Source organism: Ovis aries, chromosome 3 (genome assembly GCF_016772045.2).
Source record: "Ovis aries strain OAR_USU_Benz2616 breed Rambouillet chromosome 3, ARS-UI_Ramb_v3.0, whole genome shotgun sequence".
In the NCBI taxonomy this organism is placed as follows: domain Eukaryota; kingdom Metazoa; phylum Chordata; class Mammalia; order Artiodactyla; family Bovidae; genus Ovis; species Ovis aries.
The window spans coordinates 7996781-8012045 of NC_056056.1; the positions used below are offsets into that span (position 1 = coordinate 7996781).

At 48.8% G+C, this 15265-nt stretch overlaps 1 protein-coding gene across 1 annotated transcript; it reads right to left on the reverse strand.

Moving 5' to 3' along the window:
* Window positions 1-10221: 10221 nt before the first annotated feature.
* On the reverse strand, window positions 10222-15234 carry SWI5 (SWI5 homologous recombination repair protein; the record flags this gene model as incomplete). Its single annotated transcript, XM_060413634.1, has 5 exons — window positions 10222-10532; window positions 11370-11464; window positions 12496-12617; window positions 14709-14804; window positions 15091-15234. Coding segments are annotated over 5 exons (522 nt in total), but the record flags the coding sequence as incomplete, so codon positions are not given.
* Window positions 15235-15265: the final 31 nt, after the last annotated feature.

Sequence of the window (15265 nt, forward strand, 5' to 3'; positions counted from 1 at the left end):
TTTTAGGCTTGCCTGGTTGGATCTCCTTGCTGTCCAAGGGACTCTCAAGAGTCTTCTCCAACACCACAGTTCAAAAGCATCAATTCTTCAGCTCTTAGCCTTCTTTATGGTCCAACTCTCACATCTTTACATGACTACTGGAAAAACCTTAGCTTTGACTATATGGACCTCTGTCTGCAAAGTGATGTTTCTGCTTTTTAATATACTGTCTAGGTTTTTCATAACTTTTCTTCCAAGGAGCAAGCGTCTTTTATTTCCGAGGCTGCATTTACCATCCTCAGTGATTTTGAAGCCCAAGAAAAGAAAATCTGCCACTGTTTCCACCTTTTCCCCATCTATTTGCTGTGAAGCGATAGGACTGGATGCCGTGATATTAGTTTTTTGAATGTTGAGTTTTAAACCAGCTTTTTCACTCTCGTCTTTCACCCTCATCAGCCAAGAAAACCTCCAGTGCAGTTCAAATGGTGTCTGATACATTCAGGGCCCACAGTGGCCCAGGTGGAGACACAGTGCCTACTGATAGCTTGACTGCCTGTCAATAAGAATCACCTTGGGTCCTTCACACCCAAGGTGACTATTCCAATGTTCCACATTCTCAGAAACTGGGGCGTTGGATCCTTTGTATCAGAATTTCCTTTGAGTCAGAAACTGCTGCGAGGCCAGGATGGAAGATCCGGGTTTAATGTGACTTATTTAACTTCACAGGGATAAGAGTCAGCATGACCAGTGTTTGTTCCTTCAAAGAGGCCCCAGCACTGGGGGCATTTCCTCTGGCATTTACACCAGTGACTTCTACAGATGGTAAGAACTAGCTGGCCACTCTATTTTTCTTAATGGCTGGACTGATACCATCACTATAATTTGTTTCCAGGGTGCAGTGCCCTGCCCAGGGCCTGGGCAGGTTTGGCAGTCAGTAGACCAGTGAACCTGAAGGGACAATGATAATATCACTTCCCAGGGCTTCTGGTGTGCTGGGCTCTGTGCTAAGACCCTTACAGGGACTGTCTCACATAGTATGGAAGTTACTGTGATTACACAGGTGAGGAAGCTGCTAGGGAGGGAGTGACCTCCTGCCTAGCTGAGCATCTGTCTCTCAGTAGGACCCTGCTGCCCCCAACCCCCATTTCTGAGCAGATAGTTACTCAAGACATCAGTTTAGCCTGTGTGCCTCCTGCATCTCTGCATTGTATTCCATACAGATGGAAATTAAAAGAAGGCCGAAGTAGCAATACTTAGACAAAATAGATTTTAAAATAAAGACTGTTACAAGAGACAAAGGACACCACTTAATGATCAAAGGATCGATTCCAGAAGAAGATATAATGACTGTAAATAAATATGCACCTAACAGAGGAGCACCTCAGTACGTAAGGCAATAGAAGGATTTGGGGTGCAGAGAGAACCTGGAGTCATGGCCAAAATATTGAGTCAATGTGTAGCCCCAGTCTGCCAGGAAAACCACCCCAAGCCTCTTACTTGATGTCTCTCACCTTAGAGTACTTAACAACGATTGTTAAATTGTACCAAGTATGTAAGCAACCCGAGATTTGGGAATTGGGCTTTAAATTTTAAGTTACATGATTGAGTGTCTTATTTCAAGAAGTAGACTGTTTTGAAGACAAAGTGCCAAATCGTCCTTACCATGCTCAGAGTGGGCTCTCAAGAACGTCAACCTCATTGACAAACCCGCTGGCCTCCATGCTAGCCAGTAACCAGTTGAGGTAATGGGAACTAGGGTGCAATGGGGAGGAGGGGGTGCAGCCCTAGACCTTAGTGGTGGAGGGCCCTGGGTGTGAACCTCTACTTACCCTGTTTACTGACTGGGTGATTTGATCTCTGTGACACCTGCTACAGCATGGATGAACCATAAAGACATTATGCTAATGATGGATATTGTAAGTGAAATAAACCTATCACCAGAAGACAAATACTGTTTGATTCCATTTCTATGAGTTAGTTAAAGCAGACATTCAAAGGGCCAGAAGATAGAATGGTGGTTGCCAGGGGCTGGGACGTGGGGGGTTCATGTTTCATGTGTACAGAATTTCAGTTTTGCAAGATAGATAGAGCTATAGAGAGGGACTTCCCGGGTGGTCCAGTGGCTAAGACTCTATGCTCCCAATGCAGGGGGCCTGGGTTCAATCCCTGGTCAGGGAACTAGATCCCACATGTCGAAACGAGAAATCGATCCTGTGTGCTGCAACTAAGACCCGGTGCAGTCAAATAAATAAAAACTTTTTTAAGTTATAGAGATAGTTCCTGGTTTGATCCCAAGTTTCAGCACCAAAACACACACACACACACACACACACACACACACAGCAACAGCAACAAAAACAAACAAACTATAGAGCTAGAAAGTGGTGGTATTTGCACAACAGTGTGACTGTATTAGGTTGCATTGGGTTTCCATAATGGAAAAACCTGAACAAACTTTTTGGCCAGCCCAATACTTAATGCCACTAAATTGTACACTTAATGATGGTTAAAATGGTTAATTTTATAAGTACTTTATGTATATTTTACCCCCCAGTTTTCATTCCAATCCCAAAAGAGGGGCAATGCCAAAGAACATTCAAACTACCGCGCAATTGCACTCATTTCACATGCTAGCAAGGCAATGCTCAAAATCCTTCAAGCTAGGCTTCAACAGTATATGAACGGAGAATTTCCAGGTGTATGAGCTGGATTTAGAAAAGGCAGAGGAACCAGAGATCAAACTGCCAACATCCGCTGGATCATAGTAAAGGCAAGAGACTTCTGCTTATCCAGAAAAACATCTGCTTCATTGAGCATGCTAAACCCTTTGACTGTGTATTAGTGAAAGTTGCTCAGTCGTGTCCAACACTTTGCGACCCCATGGACTATACAGCCCATGGAATTCTCCAGGCCAGAATACTGGAGTGGGTAGCCTTTCCCTTCTCCAAGGGAGGCTTACAACAAACTGTGGAGAATTCTTAAAGAGATGGGAATACCAGACCACCTTACCAGCCTCCTGAGAAACCTGTATGCAGGGCAAGAAGCAACAGTTAGAACCAGACATGGAACAACAGACTGGTTCAAAATTGGGAAAGGAGTACATCAAGGTTGTATATTGTGACACTGGTTATTTAACTTATATGTAGAGTACATCATGCTAAATGCCGGGCTGGATGAATTGCAAGCTGGAATCAAGATTGCCAGGAGAAATATCAAAAACCTCAGATATGCATATGATTCTACCCTAATGGTAGAAAGTGAAGAGGAACTAAAGAGCTGCTTGATGAAGGTGAAAGAGGAGAGTGAAAAACCTGGCTTAAAACTCCACATTCAAAAAACTAAGATCATGGCATCCGGTCCCATCACTCATGGCCAATAGATGGGGGGAAATGAAAACAGTGGCAGATTTTATTTTCTTGGGTTCCAAAATCATTGTGGACAGTGAATGCATATTCATTCAATGTTACTTGTTGAATGAATGAACATCAATATCCAGATAACTGCAGTTTTCAAGATATGAGGTTTTTTTTTATATTTCCCAGCTCACTCCTCCTGCCCCCTACTATTGTACCAAGAATGTTAGCTCATTAAGGCCCCACTTTGAGCTATAAGGACCTTACTTTCCCAGAGGAGCCAGGAACATGCCTAGCACACACAAATGTATCGTAAGAATGAGCTGACATTTGTCTATTTCATTATGGTCATTAGACCAGCTTTTATATCTGTGATCACTTGTGAAGTGGCCACAGCAGGTATCATTTTACCTACTTTATAGATGTAGAAACTGAGGCCTGGGGTGTCCAGCCACTGGCCCAGCCTCCCTCATCTGTCTATACATGACACAGCCTGCAGAGCATTAGCTCTGGCCACAGAATAAAAACAAAACCCGGTTTCCACCACTGTATCATCATCTGATTTCCTCTGCAATATCCTGTCAGACCCTGACTGATCCCCCTGCTTTGAGCACTTAAGCAGGAGGCATGGGACTCATCTGGAGGTGGGCTGGATAAGCAGAGGGACTGATATTAGTCACTCCAAGAAGTTCCCCTCTGGGTGAAACTTGGCTCACCATCCAGTAAGGGCGGTGGAGGTTGACTAAGAGAGGCAAGTATCAGGTGGGCGGTCAGGTGTGATGGTTGGGGTGATGGGCTATCCCGGGGCCTTCTAGCCTCCTCAGGGGTCTGCAAAGCAGTCCATGATCAAGTTGACCCCTGTTGCCCAGCTCTCTTCTTGCTGACCCCAACCCTATCAGTACTTCCTGATCCCCTAGCAAATCAGAAGCCAGAAGAGCTCTAAGATGGTGAAACAGGCCGCCGAGTTCCTCCCAGGTAAACCAGCTGGGCAGGTCTGCTGGTGCCAGGGTGAAGGGTGGAGCTGCAGGTCAGCTCCAGCCCAGGAGCAGAGCTAACTAATGTTGGGCCTATGAGGGCCTATGAGAAGCCTCTGGGGAAAAGCCAGATACAATCTCACCTGGTCTTGATCCAGGGCTGGCTCTTAGGGTCCAGTGGCTCTCTAGATGAGTTGGAAGATGGCCAGTTTGGAGGTAGAATTTGATTGGACGTCATTGCTGGTGGTTAGAAGCAACTTGTCAACTACCCAGGAACACTAACTGGGGAGCTTGTTAAAAAAAAAAATACAGCCCTGCTCCAGGCCTGCCAAAGTTCAATCCTCGAGGAGGGGTTAGAGACCCAAATCTTTTTCTTTAAAATCCCTCTCCGGTAATTGTGACACTCAGAGGTTTGGAAATTATTGTTGTTATTCAGTTGCTAAGTTGTGTCCCACTACTCGCGACCCCATGGACTGCAGCATGACAGGCCTCGCTGTCCCTCACCATCTCCCAGAGTTAGCCTAAGTTCACGTCCACTGAATGGGTGATGCTATCCAACCATCTCATCCTGTGTTGCCCTCTTCTTCTGCCTTCAATCTTTCCCAGCATCAAGGTCTTTTCCAATGAGTTGGCAGTTTACATCAGGTGGCCAAACTACTGGAGCTTCAGCTTTAGTATCAGTCCTTCCAATGAGCATTCAGGGTTGATTTCCTTTAGGATTGACTGGTTTGGGGCTTCCCTGGTGGCTTAGCAGTAAAGAATCTGCCTGCCAATGCAGGAGACAGGAGTTCAATCCCTGAGACAGAAAGATCTCACATGCCACAGAGCAACTCAGCCTGTGTGCCGCAACTGTTTAGCCTGTGCCCTAGAGCCCAAGAAGTGCAACTATTGAGCTCGTGTGCTGCAACTGCTGAAGCCTGCGTGCTCTAGAACCTGTGCTCTGCAAAAAGAGAGGCAACTGCAATAAGAAGCCTGTGCACCGCAACGAGAGTAGCCCCCGCTCACCGCAAGCAAAGAAGAGCTGGCGATGACCCAGCACGGCCAAAAATAAGAAATAAATAATTAAAAAAAAAAAAAGATTGACTGGTTGGATCTCCTTGTAGTCCAAGGGACTCTTAAGAGTCTTCTCCAGCACCAGAGATCGAAAGCATTGATTCTTCGGCGCTCAGCTTTCTTTATGGTTCAGCTCTCACATCCATACAGGACCACTGGAAAAACCATAGCTTTGACTAGACGGCCCTTTGTTGGCAAAGTGATGTCTTTGCTTTTTAACACCCGGTCTAGGTTTGTCATAGCTTTCCTGCCAAGAAACAGTCGTCTTCTAATTTCATGACTGTGGTCACCATCCACAGCGCAGTGATTTTAGAGCCCAAGAAGAGGAAATCTGCCACTGCTTCCACCTCTTCCCCTTCCCTGGGAAAGGAGCAAAACCTCCTAGTCAGAGGAATCAGGACAGAGGGGCCAACGCCCAACTCAAGGCTGAGTGAGGCTGTTCATTTTTGGTCACTGGCCTGGCCTCTAGGTCAGATCTTTGGTCAGCTACGTGCATGCGTGCTGAGTTGCTTCAGTTGTGTCTGACTTTTTGCGGCCCTATGGACTGTAGCCCACCAGGCTCCTCTGTCCATGGGATTCTCCAGGCAAGAAGAATGGAGTGGGTTGCCATGCCCTCCTCCTGGGGAATCTTCCTGACCCAGGGATTGAACTCATGTCTTTTAAGTCTCCTGCATTGGCAGGGAGGTTCTTTTCCACTAGCGCCACCTGGGAAGCACTTGGGCAGGTATAACCTTTTTTTAAAAAAAATATTTATTTATTTATGGCTATGCTGGGTCTCTGTCGCTTTGCACGGTCTTTAGTTGTGGCGCGAGGGCTTCTCATGGCCGTGGCTTCTTTTGCTGCGGAGCACAGGCCCTAGGCACGCAGGCTTCAGTACTTGTGACTTGTGGGCCCTAGAGCTCAGGCTTAGTAGTTGTGGCTCAGGGATTAGACCCGTGTGTCCTGCTTCGGCAGGTAGATTCTTATTCACTGCGCCACTGGGGAAATCCCAGGTACAACTTTTAAGAAGAGCAGCAGAGATCTGTGGCTAAGACCTTGGGCTTAAAGGCTCAGAGTTCTGGATTCAAGTTCTGACTCCTTCTATTAATGTGTGACCTTTAGTGAGTCTCAGCTGGGAGGCAGGACAGCCCGCCATCGGCTAGGCTTTGGAGCCAGACAGTTTGGTTGCTTCTTGGGTCTGTGACCTTGAGCAAGTTGCTCCACCCCTCGGAGCCTCAGTTTGGAAATGGGGACACTTGCCTCCTGACAGTCTGGTTGGGAGGTGCTGGAGATGAAGTTCTTATCTCCCAGATGATCCAAAGGGTTTCAGAAATGTTAGGTTGTTACTGCCGTCAACCCTGCTCTGGGGAAACCTTCAGCTTCTGACTGGTTTGGGTGCTGGTTGTCACCTTTCCCCTGATTTGCTACCCACGTGCCTGACGGTAACCAGCGCTTTCATCACACTGGCTCCAAGCATCAAGCCTGGGCCCCACAGGCTCCATTCTCCCGTAGAAGAGGGCCCCAGTCTGGCCTTCCTCCCCTCCCCAGAGTGTCCTACTGTTTGGTGACACTGCATTGGTGAGGTCAGGCGGCCCGGAAATGACCCCTTTCAGCCCTCAGGGATGACAATACAGATTGCCCTTTGTTAGTGTTTTGAACTCCAGTGGACATGTCAAATGACAAATGTTTCGGGGTAAGGTTTACACTGGAGGTGATCAAACAACATTTCCATGCTCACAGTGTCAGTTGTCCTTGGCAGCCTGCTTCCTAGCACCATCTGGGCACATCCTGAGCAATGGCACCCGTCACTGTCCGCATTCCACCACCAGTTGGCTCCCTACTGCCTGGGATGGCGGTTGGGATCACTTCAGACTCGGGGCGGGGGCGTTCTGCCACAGAGAACCCCCTCTTCTCTGTGGGGCACTCTGAGGATCTATGGCCAGTGGCTTGGTAGGACCAGACCTTCCCAGCCAGGGCCCTTCTAGAGGCAGCTTCCCTGGCAGTTAGGCATATCTCTGAGTAGACACTGCCCCCTTGAGGCCTCTTCTCACCATGACACTTGGGAGTGCTGACCTCACACAAAGGGACCTGGGTTATTCTTTCCAAGCATCCTCCAAGGGTGCCTTTAAAATTGGCCCCAAATGCAAAAGTCTCTGGAGCACTGGCAGCGTAGTCCTTCTCAACTGGAGAACTTGGAACCTACCTTAGTGCCTTATATCGCCTTCTGGAAGAATACAACTCAGGGCAATCATCAGAAATCAGGCACATAGGACTTCCCTGGTGGTCCAGTGGCTGAGAATCCTCCTGCTAAGGCAGGGAACACGGGTTCGATCCTTCATCTGGGAAGATCCCACAAGCCCTGGGGAAACTAAGCCCGTGTTCCACAACTGCTGAGCCCGTGTGCCTAGAGCCCGTGCTCTGCAACAAGAGAAGCCGCCGCGATGGGAAGCGCAGCCACTGCACCTGGAGAAAGCCCATGGGCGGCAACGAAGACCCAGTGCAGCCAAAGACAAACAAAATACAGTCTTAAAAAAAAAAAAAAAGAAAACAAACGCATAATTGTTAGAGATCTATAATTTGCAAAGAGACAGGGCGAATTCCCTGGTGGTTCAGTGGTTAGGGCTTTGCGTGCTCACTGCCCTGGGGCCCAGGGTTCATCCCTGGCTGGGAAACTAGGATCCCACAAGCTAGTTGACGAAGACATGAACAAAAGAAAACACGACAAAATGTGAAGAGGCAGGGGTTTTAGTGGACTAGGGAGAAGTGTCCTTACTCTCTAGTAATTTTTGAAATTGAAGATAAGGTTAGAGTCAAGCAATATAACTAGTATAAAGGAAAAAGGTTAAGATATCTTGTTATAAGATTTGATTAAAAAAAATAATAAAAATAAAAGTATTTCTAAACTCTCTATAAAAAAAAAAATAAGATTTGAAATTACCAAAATGAGGCAAGAGAAATAAAAGGATCAATTAACTACAGAAAGGTCAACATGAGCTAGATTGGGAATTAAGCAAGTAAGAAGTGGTGGAGGTGTGGAGACATGGTCCTGTAACTGCTGTGTTGATGACGGTGTAACAGCTTTGGATGCTGTATGTGGCACTTGGGATCTTTAGCTGAGGCAAGTGAACTCTTAGTTCTCCAAGCAGGGATCAAACCCGGGTCCCCTGCATTGGGAACATGTAGTCTTAGCCACTGGACCAGCAGGGAAGTCCCTGTCAGTGCTTCTTCCTTCCTGCTGGCAGATAAGCGCTGTGTGGCAGAGACCCAGGTCCTTTTTGTTTAGACAGAGGCAGAACAAGCCAATTGTCTGCAGTCTGCAACAGGACCAGAGTGTGGGCCTGGGTCATGCCGGCTCCTGAGCAGGACAAGGTGCTGTCCAGCATTAAAGGGGAGCTGGACTCACGTTCCCAGGCTCTGGGTCCTAGGCAGTTGCTCATTAAATCCCTGAAGCACTCTTTGGAGGTAGTACTTGTGGCTCCAACAGCAGCTTCTGCTGCTGCTAAGTCACTTCAGTCATGTCTGACTCTGTGTGACCCCATAGATGGCAGCCCACCAGGCTTCCCCGTCCCTGGGATTCTCCAGGCAAGAACACTGGAGTGGGCTAGTCCCCATCACATATCCGGGTGCTCAGCTTCATTTCCCAGGTGTCTTCAGTCAGTTTAGACCACGTAGCTAGCTCTAGAACATTTATCTGTGAGCAGAAGTGACGTTTGCCCATTTGGGAGTGAGTCGGTTCAGAGCTGACGTGTCTTCTCCATCTCTTTTACCCCCACTGTGGATTCCAGCAGTGAAGCTCTGAAATGTAGGAGGGCTACTAGATACTCGTCAGATTTTGAGACAAAGGAACCTTGATCACATTCAGCCAAGGAGTCTGGTGGCTCAGATAGTAAAGAATCTGCCTGCAATGCAGGAGACCCAGGTTCAATCCCTGGGTCAGGAAGATCCCCTGGAGAAGGGAATGGCTATCCACTCCAGTATTCTTGCCTGCAGAATCTCATTGACAGAGGAGCCTGGCAGGCTAGCCCATGGGGTCAGAGTCGGACATGACTGAGTGACAAAGAGGTCTGACTGTTAAGGCAGCTAAGGCAAATTGCCCTGATGCGTACATACAGTACTATTGTCATTTCTATTTATGGAGGCCAAGCTAGCTGCCCGTGGTCACACAGCTTGTTAAGTGGGCAGAGCTGGAATTCAAACCCAGACCTGACTTGCATGGCTGGTTTTTACTGATAGAGACTATACTTAACCTCATGACAGCCTGTCCCTAAGCACTGCTATCACATCTGGAATCTTATGAGAATGTTCAGCATGGACCAGGCAGAGGGGCAGTGGGAATAGCCAGGATAACTAATTAATAGTGAAATCCTGTTATTCTTGTTTGCACTGAGCAGTCACAACACTCAGGTTGCACTTCTGCCAGTTGATGGCTGTTCATGGTGAGCATTGTGCAATGAAGAAATGACCACAGCTCACCCACGATTGGCAGAGGGTTTCAACTGGGGACTAGAACCCTAGTTCTGTGGATTAGGGAGGAATTCCTGCCAATGTTGCTATTTCACTCTCAACTCTTACCTGCTCATTTCCCAGCTCACAAAGGCAGAGTTACACACTAGAAACTTCGGAGTTAAGACTTGGGCTCAAATCCCTGTGTGGCCACTTACTGGGTGTCTAACTTTAGGCAAGTCACTGTGCCTTTCTGAGTCTCAATTTCCTCATCTGTGAAATGGGGATAGTAATACTAATTCTTCATAGGATGGATTGAAGCATTGGAGGTAATGGACTTAGCACAGTCCCTGGCATGTGGAAGCCTGTTATCACATGGGGCAGGCTCTCTTTTTCCAGGTTAGGATCAGGGGGCTATCAGAAGAGAGGGAATCAGCATATAGATTTGAACCAAAATCACTCATGTTTATTTATAAACAGGATACATACACATACACAGGTATCATTGGAATGTTTCGGGAACCTTGGAGCTGGGCTCCCTCCTGACTTGGCTTGGGCTCTCTAGAAAAAGGGCTTCTGATGTTTTCTTGCTGGAAAGCCTGTGGGTTCACTGGTTGGGCTTTCACTGCTTCTTCTCATGTCCGCAACTGCCTGTCCCAGTGGGCTGTGGGCAAAGGGCTGTGAGCTCAGTCATTCATGTCTAGGCCAAATTCTGGATACAACTCCTTGGTGGTGACACCTCGGATCACAGCTGGAAGGAAGGAAGGATGTCCAGTGAGCGAAGTGGGAGGGAGAATGGCCAAAGCCCTGGCCCACCCAGGACCTCCTCCTGCACTTTTTTCCTGCTCCCCTTGTTGGCCACATAATCTTCCTGCCATTCCTTCCAGGCTCCTCCACTATGGGCCCTGTCCACTCATTCCAAACTGGACTCACTGAACCCTCACCCACTTGGCAGAGGAAGCAAAGTTCCCCAAGAATCCTTTCTCCACACAGAACAACAAGAGTCACCAGCTGCAAATGTAAATCCACACTGACATTGTGTCTGACTAGCTGCGAGCCCCGGCCCATGTACATGTCTGACCACTATAAGATTTTTTTTTTTTTAATGTGGACCAGGTGCCACTAGTGGTAAAGAACCCACTTGCCAATGCAGGAGATGTAAGAGATACGGGTTCGATCTCTGGGTTGGGAAGATCCCCTGGAAGAGGGCATGGCAACCCACTCCAGTATTCTTGCCTAGAGAATCCTATGGACAGAGGAACCCGGAGGGCTTACAGTCACAAAGAGTCTGACGTGACTGAAGCAACTTAGCATAGCGCACAGCACATTTTAAAAGTCTTTATTGAATCTGTTACAATATCGCTCCTGTTTTATGACCTGGAGGCATGTGGGATCTTAACTCCTCAGCCAGGGATCGAACCTGCACACCCTGCATGGGAAGGTGAAGTCCTAACCGCTGGACCGCCAGGGAAGCCTCTGCCCTTGCCATTTGGTGATGCCATTCCTCCAGCTTCCTCAAAGACTTGTCTCTCCTCCCACGGACAGGGGTCTGTCTCCTGAGAGGCCTTCCCTGACCACCTTCTCTCACCTAGTCTTCCCAGCAGCATCTGGGCCGCATCCTTGATGTCATTATACTCGTGGAGCTGGGAGATGTGGTCCTCCAGTTCATCTACACTGTAGCCTCTGGGGTGGGAAATGGGGAGAGAGAGAGAGAGAATCGTTAAGAAAGCTGATAAGGCTCCCAGCTTCAGAGGTAATAAGGCCCTTACTCACTAAGGGCCTACTGGGTGCTCAGCACTGGGAACACAGCAATGCCAAGACAGACCCTGCCCTCGTCTCACTCCTGTGCCCACTGTCTCACTCCTGGCAAATTCTCCCTGTATCCTTAGGGAGGGGTCTCCAGGCACATTGGTACTATGTAACTCTGGTCAGAGTTGAGGGAGTCACAGATGGGCACATGAGTGGTTAGTCAAATCTGCTCAAGTGTGACACGGGTATTCAAAGGTTCCTTGATCTGTGCCCTGTGGCTGGAGCAAGAAACGTGGGAAAACCCAGGAGGTATGGAAGAGCCAGTGTCCCCTTGGCACTGAAAACCCACTTTCAGAGGGAGGGCAGAGCCCACGTGTGGACAGAAGCAGAGGCAGAGACCATGGGTTCCAGACAGAGAGTGGGAGACCTATAGCTTTTCAGCTCCCAGTTCCCCTGGTCCTCCCGAGCCTGACCACACCTTACCTGAGACAGCTGCTGAGGCTGCTGGATGCCAACGGCACAGTCCTGTTTTTATGCTAAGCTAGGTTTTAGTTACCATTGCTGTTGTTCAGTCGCTAAGTCCTATCGGACTCTTTGAGACCCCATGGACTGCAGCACGCCAGGCTTCCCTGTCCTTCACCATCTCCCTGAGTTTGCTCAGACTTATGTCCATATTGAGTCAGTGATACTATCTAATCTCATCCTCTGCCACCCACTTCCCATCAGGAAGCTTGCACAAGCCTCTTATCCTCATCCATGAGTTACTGGGCACTAGTTAAAAGTTTTCTAGAGCTTCCCTGGTGGTCCAGTGATTAGGACTCAGTGCTTTCACTGCTATGGCCTGGGTTTAATCCCTGGTTGGGGAACTAAGATCCCACAAGCCACATGGTATGACCCCTGTCGCCCACCCCCATACACACAAAAAAAGTTATTCTAAGCACACTGAGGAACCCAACGAGACTTACTCTGATAATAGCTGGGAGATCTCCTTGTCCAACATGTCCTTCTTCTCCTTGAGTTTCTGAATGTTAAGCTGTAGAGAATCCTCGCTGGCCCTGTCAGCCTGGCCAGGTTTGGGAGATGGCCGCTGAGTGGCACAAAAAGTCAGAAGCCAGACTGACCAATTATCTACAATTCAGAACCTCCACGTTGTCCCCCCAAAAGCCACTCCCTGCTTCAGGGTGGTAACAGACAACCCCTACCCAGAATAAGACTACATTTCCCAGCTTCCCTTGGAATTAGATGTGGTCCTATAACTAAGTTCTGGCAAGTGGAACTTAATCAGAAATAGTAGATTCTATGTCTGGGAACTGTCCTTCCGGGGAGAGGGTACACCTTTCTGTGGCCCTCTTCCTCCTGCCAGTGGAGGGATGATGGGAGTTGGACCGTGTCTTGGATGATAGAGGCAGGGGTCCCCGATGACTGTTTCAGCCACCATTATTCAGGGTTTCCTTTCACTTTCAGCCAAACCCAACTTTAACTAAAGGGCTCATCCTGGTTCCCAATCTGACCCTAGCGAATCCACTTCAGGTCTACCTCTTGGATTCTCCTCTCCAGTCTATGATAATAACCTCACTGGAGGATTTTCTTGGTGGGCCAGTGGCTAGGACTCCATGCTCCCAACACAGGGAACCCAGGTTTGATCCCTGGTCATGGAATTAGAACCCACATGCTGCAACTAAGACCTGGTACAGCCAAATAAATAAATATTTAAAAAAAAATCTAATTGGGTAACAAAATGCTTCCTTGGGGCTACAGTTCACCTTTGTCCTTTCTGCATCTAAAAGCTGTGAAGGCAGGGCCTGATATGCTGCTAATCTTCAGGAAATGTTGGTTGGAGCCACACTGGGGTTTTTAACCAGTCAACAAATCATGAGTAAGTACTAGCTGCCAGGCACTGCCAAAGGCTGCAGGGGTTTAGCAATGGATAAGACATCAAGCCCAGCCCCCTGCCTTCATGGAACATAGAGCCTAGTCCCACACATACAACACCCAACAATGATGCTCTTCCTCCAGATATTTCCATGGAAAGCTGGGCTCACCAGTCACACTTCATCAGAAAGACCTCCCCTTACCACCCCATCTAACCGCCTCACACACTACCCCTTGTCCTGATGTTTTCTAACATCTATCACCACCTGACACATTGTACATTTCATTAATAATATTATTTTCACTGATGGCCTTATACCCCTGGAGGGTGAACACCATGAGGGCAGGGACTCTGCTTTTTTCACAGCTGATGGCCCTGTGTCTACAATAGGACCTAGCACATAAGTAAGTCGCTTCAGTAGTGTCAGACTCTGTGACCCCATGGACTGTGGCCCGCCAGCCTCCTCTGTCCATGGAATTCTCCAGGCAAGAGTACTGGAGTGGAAGAAAAAAAAAAAAAAGAATACTGGAGCAGGTGGCCATTCCCTTCTCCAAGGGATCTTCCCAACCCAGAAATCGAACCTGGGTCTCCAGCGTTGCAAGTGGATTCCTTACCATCTAAGCCACCAGGGAAGCCCCGACCTGGCACATAGAAAGTACTATTTCGAATGAATTCACCAAGTGAATGAATGAAGGAAAAACAACCAATTCACTACCTAGCAGTCTGGAAACTGTTTTGAAGTTGAAGTACAGTGCGCTAAGGGGGCACCTAACAGAGCAAGTGGCCCGAGCCTGAAGTGGAGCTGAGACTCCTCCGAGGAAGCTCAACTTTAAAGGCTGAGGAGGCATCAGTTTGGCAAAAAGCTGGAAAAAAGTATTCCACACAAGGGACAGCATATGCAAGTGCTGTAGGGCAGGAGAGAGCACCTGTGTTTGAGGGAATGAGAGTGGTTTCCACGTGGGTGGAATGGGTGAGGGAAGGAGGGTGGTGTGAAAAGAACAAAACCAGCCAACCACTTGTGGCGATGTCACGGAGGAGGAGAGACAGAGCCCCTTTGTAGGGTCTGGGGTAACCCTGACAAAGGACAGGAACGCTGTTTCTTCTCTGAAGCCTGGCGGGCAGGAGGAAAAGATGACGGGGAAGGACTGAGAAATGACCTGGAGTTTCTCTGTGGAATCAGGTCAGCTGGGGGGAAGACCCCGAGGAGGGCTGGGGGGTGGGTCAGCCGCTGTTAGGGAAGGAGGGAAGGGCTGGGAGCAGCATGCAGGGGGGAGGGCAGGGAGGGGGCACAGGCTACATACTCACAGGGGATCGGAAGGCCCCGCCGCAACTTTTGGAAAGTCCTGGTTGAATCCTGCAGAGGAAGCCGAGGGAAGAAGTCTGATTGGACCTAGAGGCCGCCTGGGGAGGAAAGGGGTACTGTGGGGGTGTGGAGAGGAGGAACAGCTGTGAACCCAGACTGGATCCGGTTGGGAAGGGGACAGAGAATGGTTCTGGGATCAGGGTAGGGATTCTCGAAAAAGGGGAGTTTCTGACAGGGAGGAGTGTTGGAGTGGATGGGGGGGCGCGGGGTGCGTCTATGGAAGTGATCTCTGAGGAGAGAAAGTCTCAGGCAGAGCTACAGGGGTGTCACGAAAAGGGACTGGGAAGAGATGTGCTTTCCCCCTGCTATCAGCTCCTTGCCCACCTCCTCAGCCCTGGCGTCCGGGGCCCCCGACTCGGGGGGCGCTGCAGAGAAGGAGGGTCCAGAGCGAGGACGGAAACGAGTCTCCTCAGGTCCGCCAGGTACTTGGAATCCTGTGACGGAGACTAGAAACGTCACAAAGCGTAGCTACGCACGCACTCCGCGAGAGCCGGCTCAG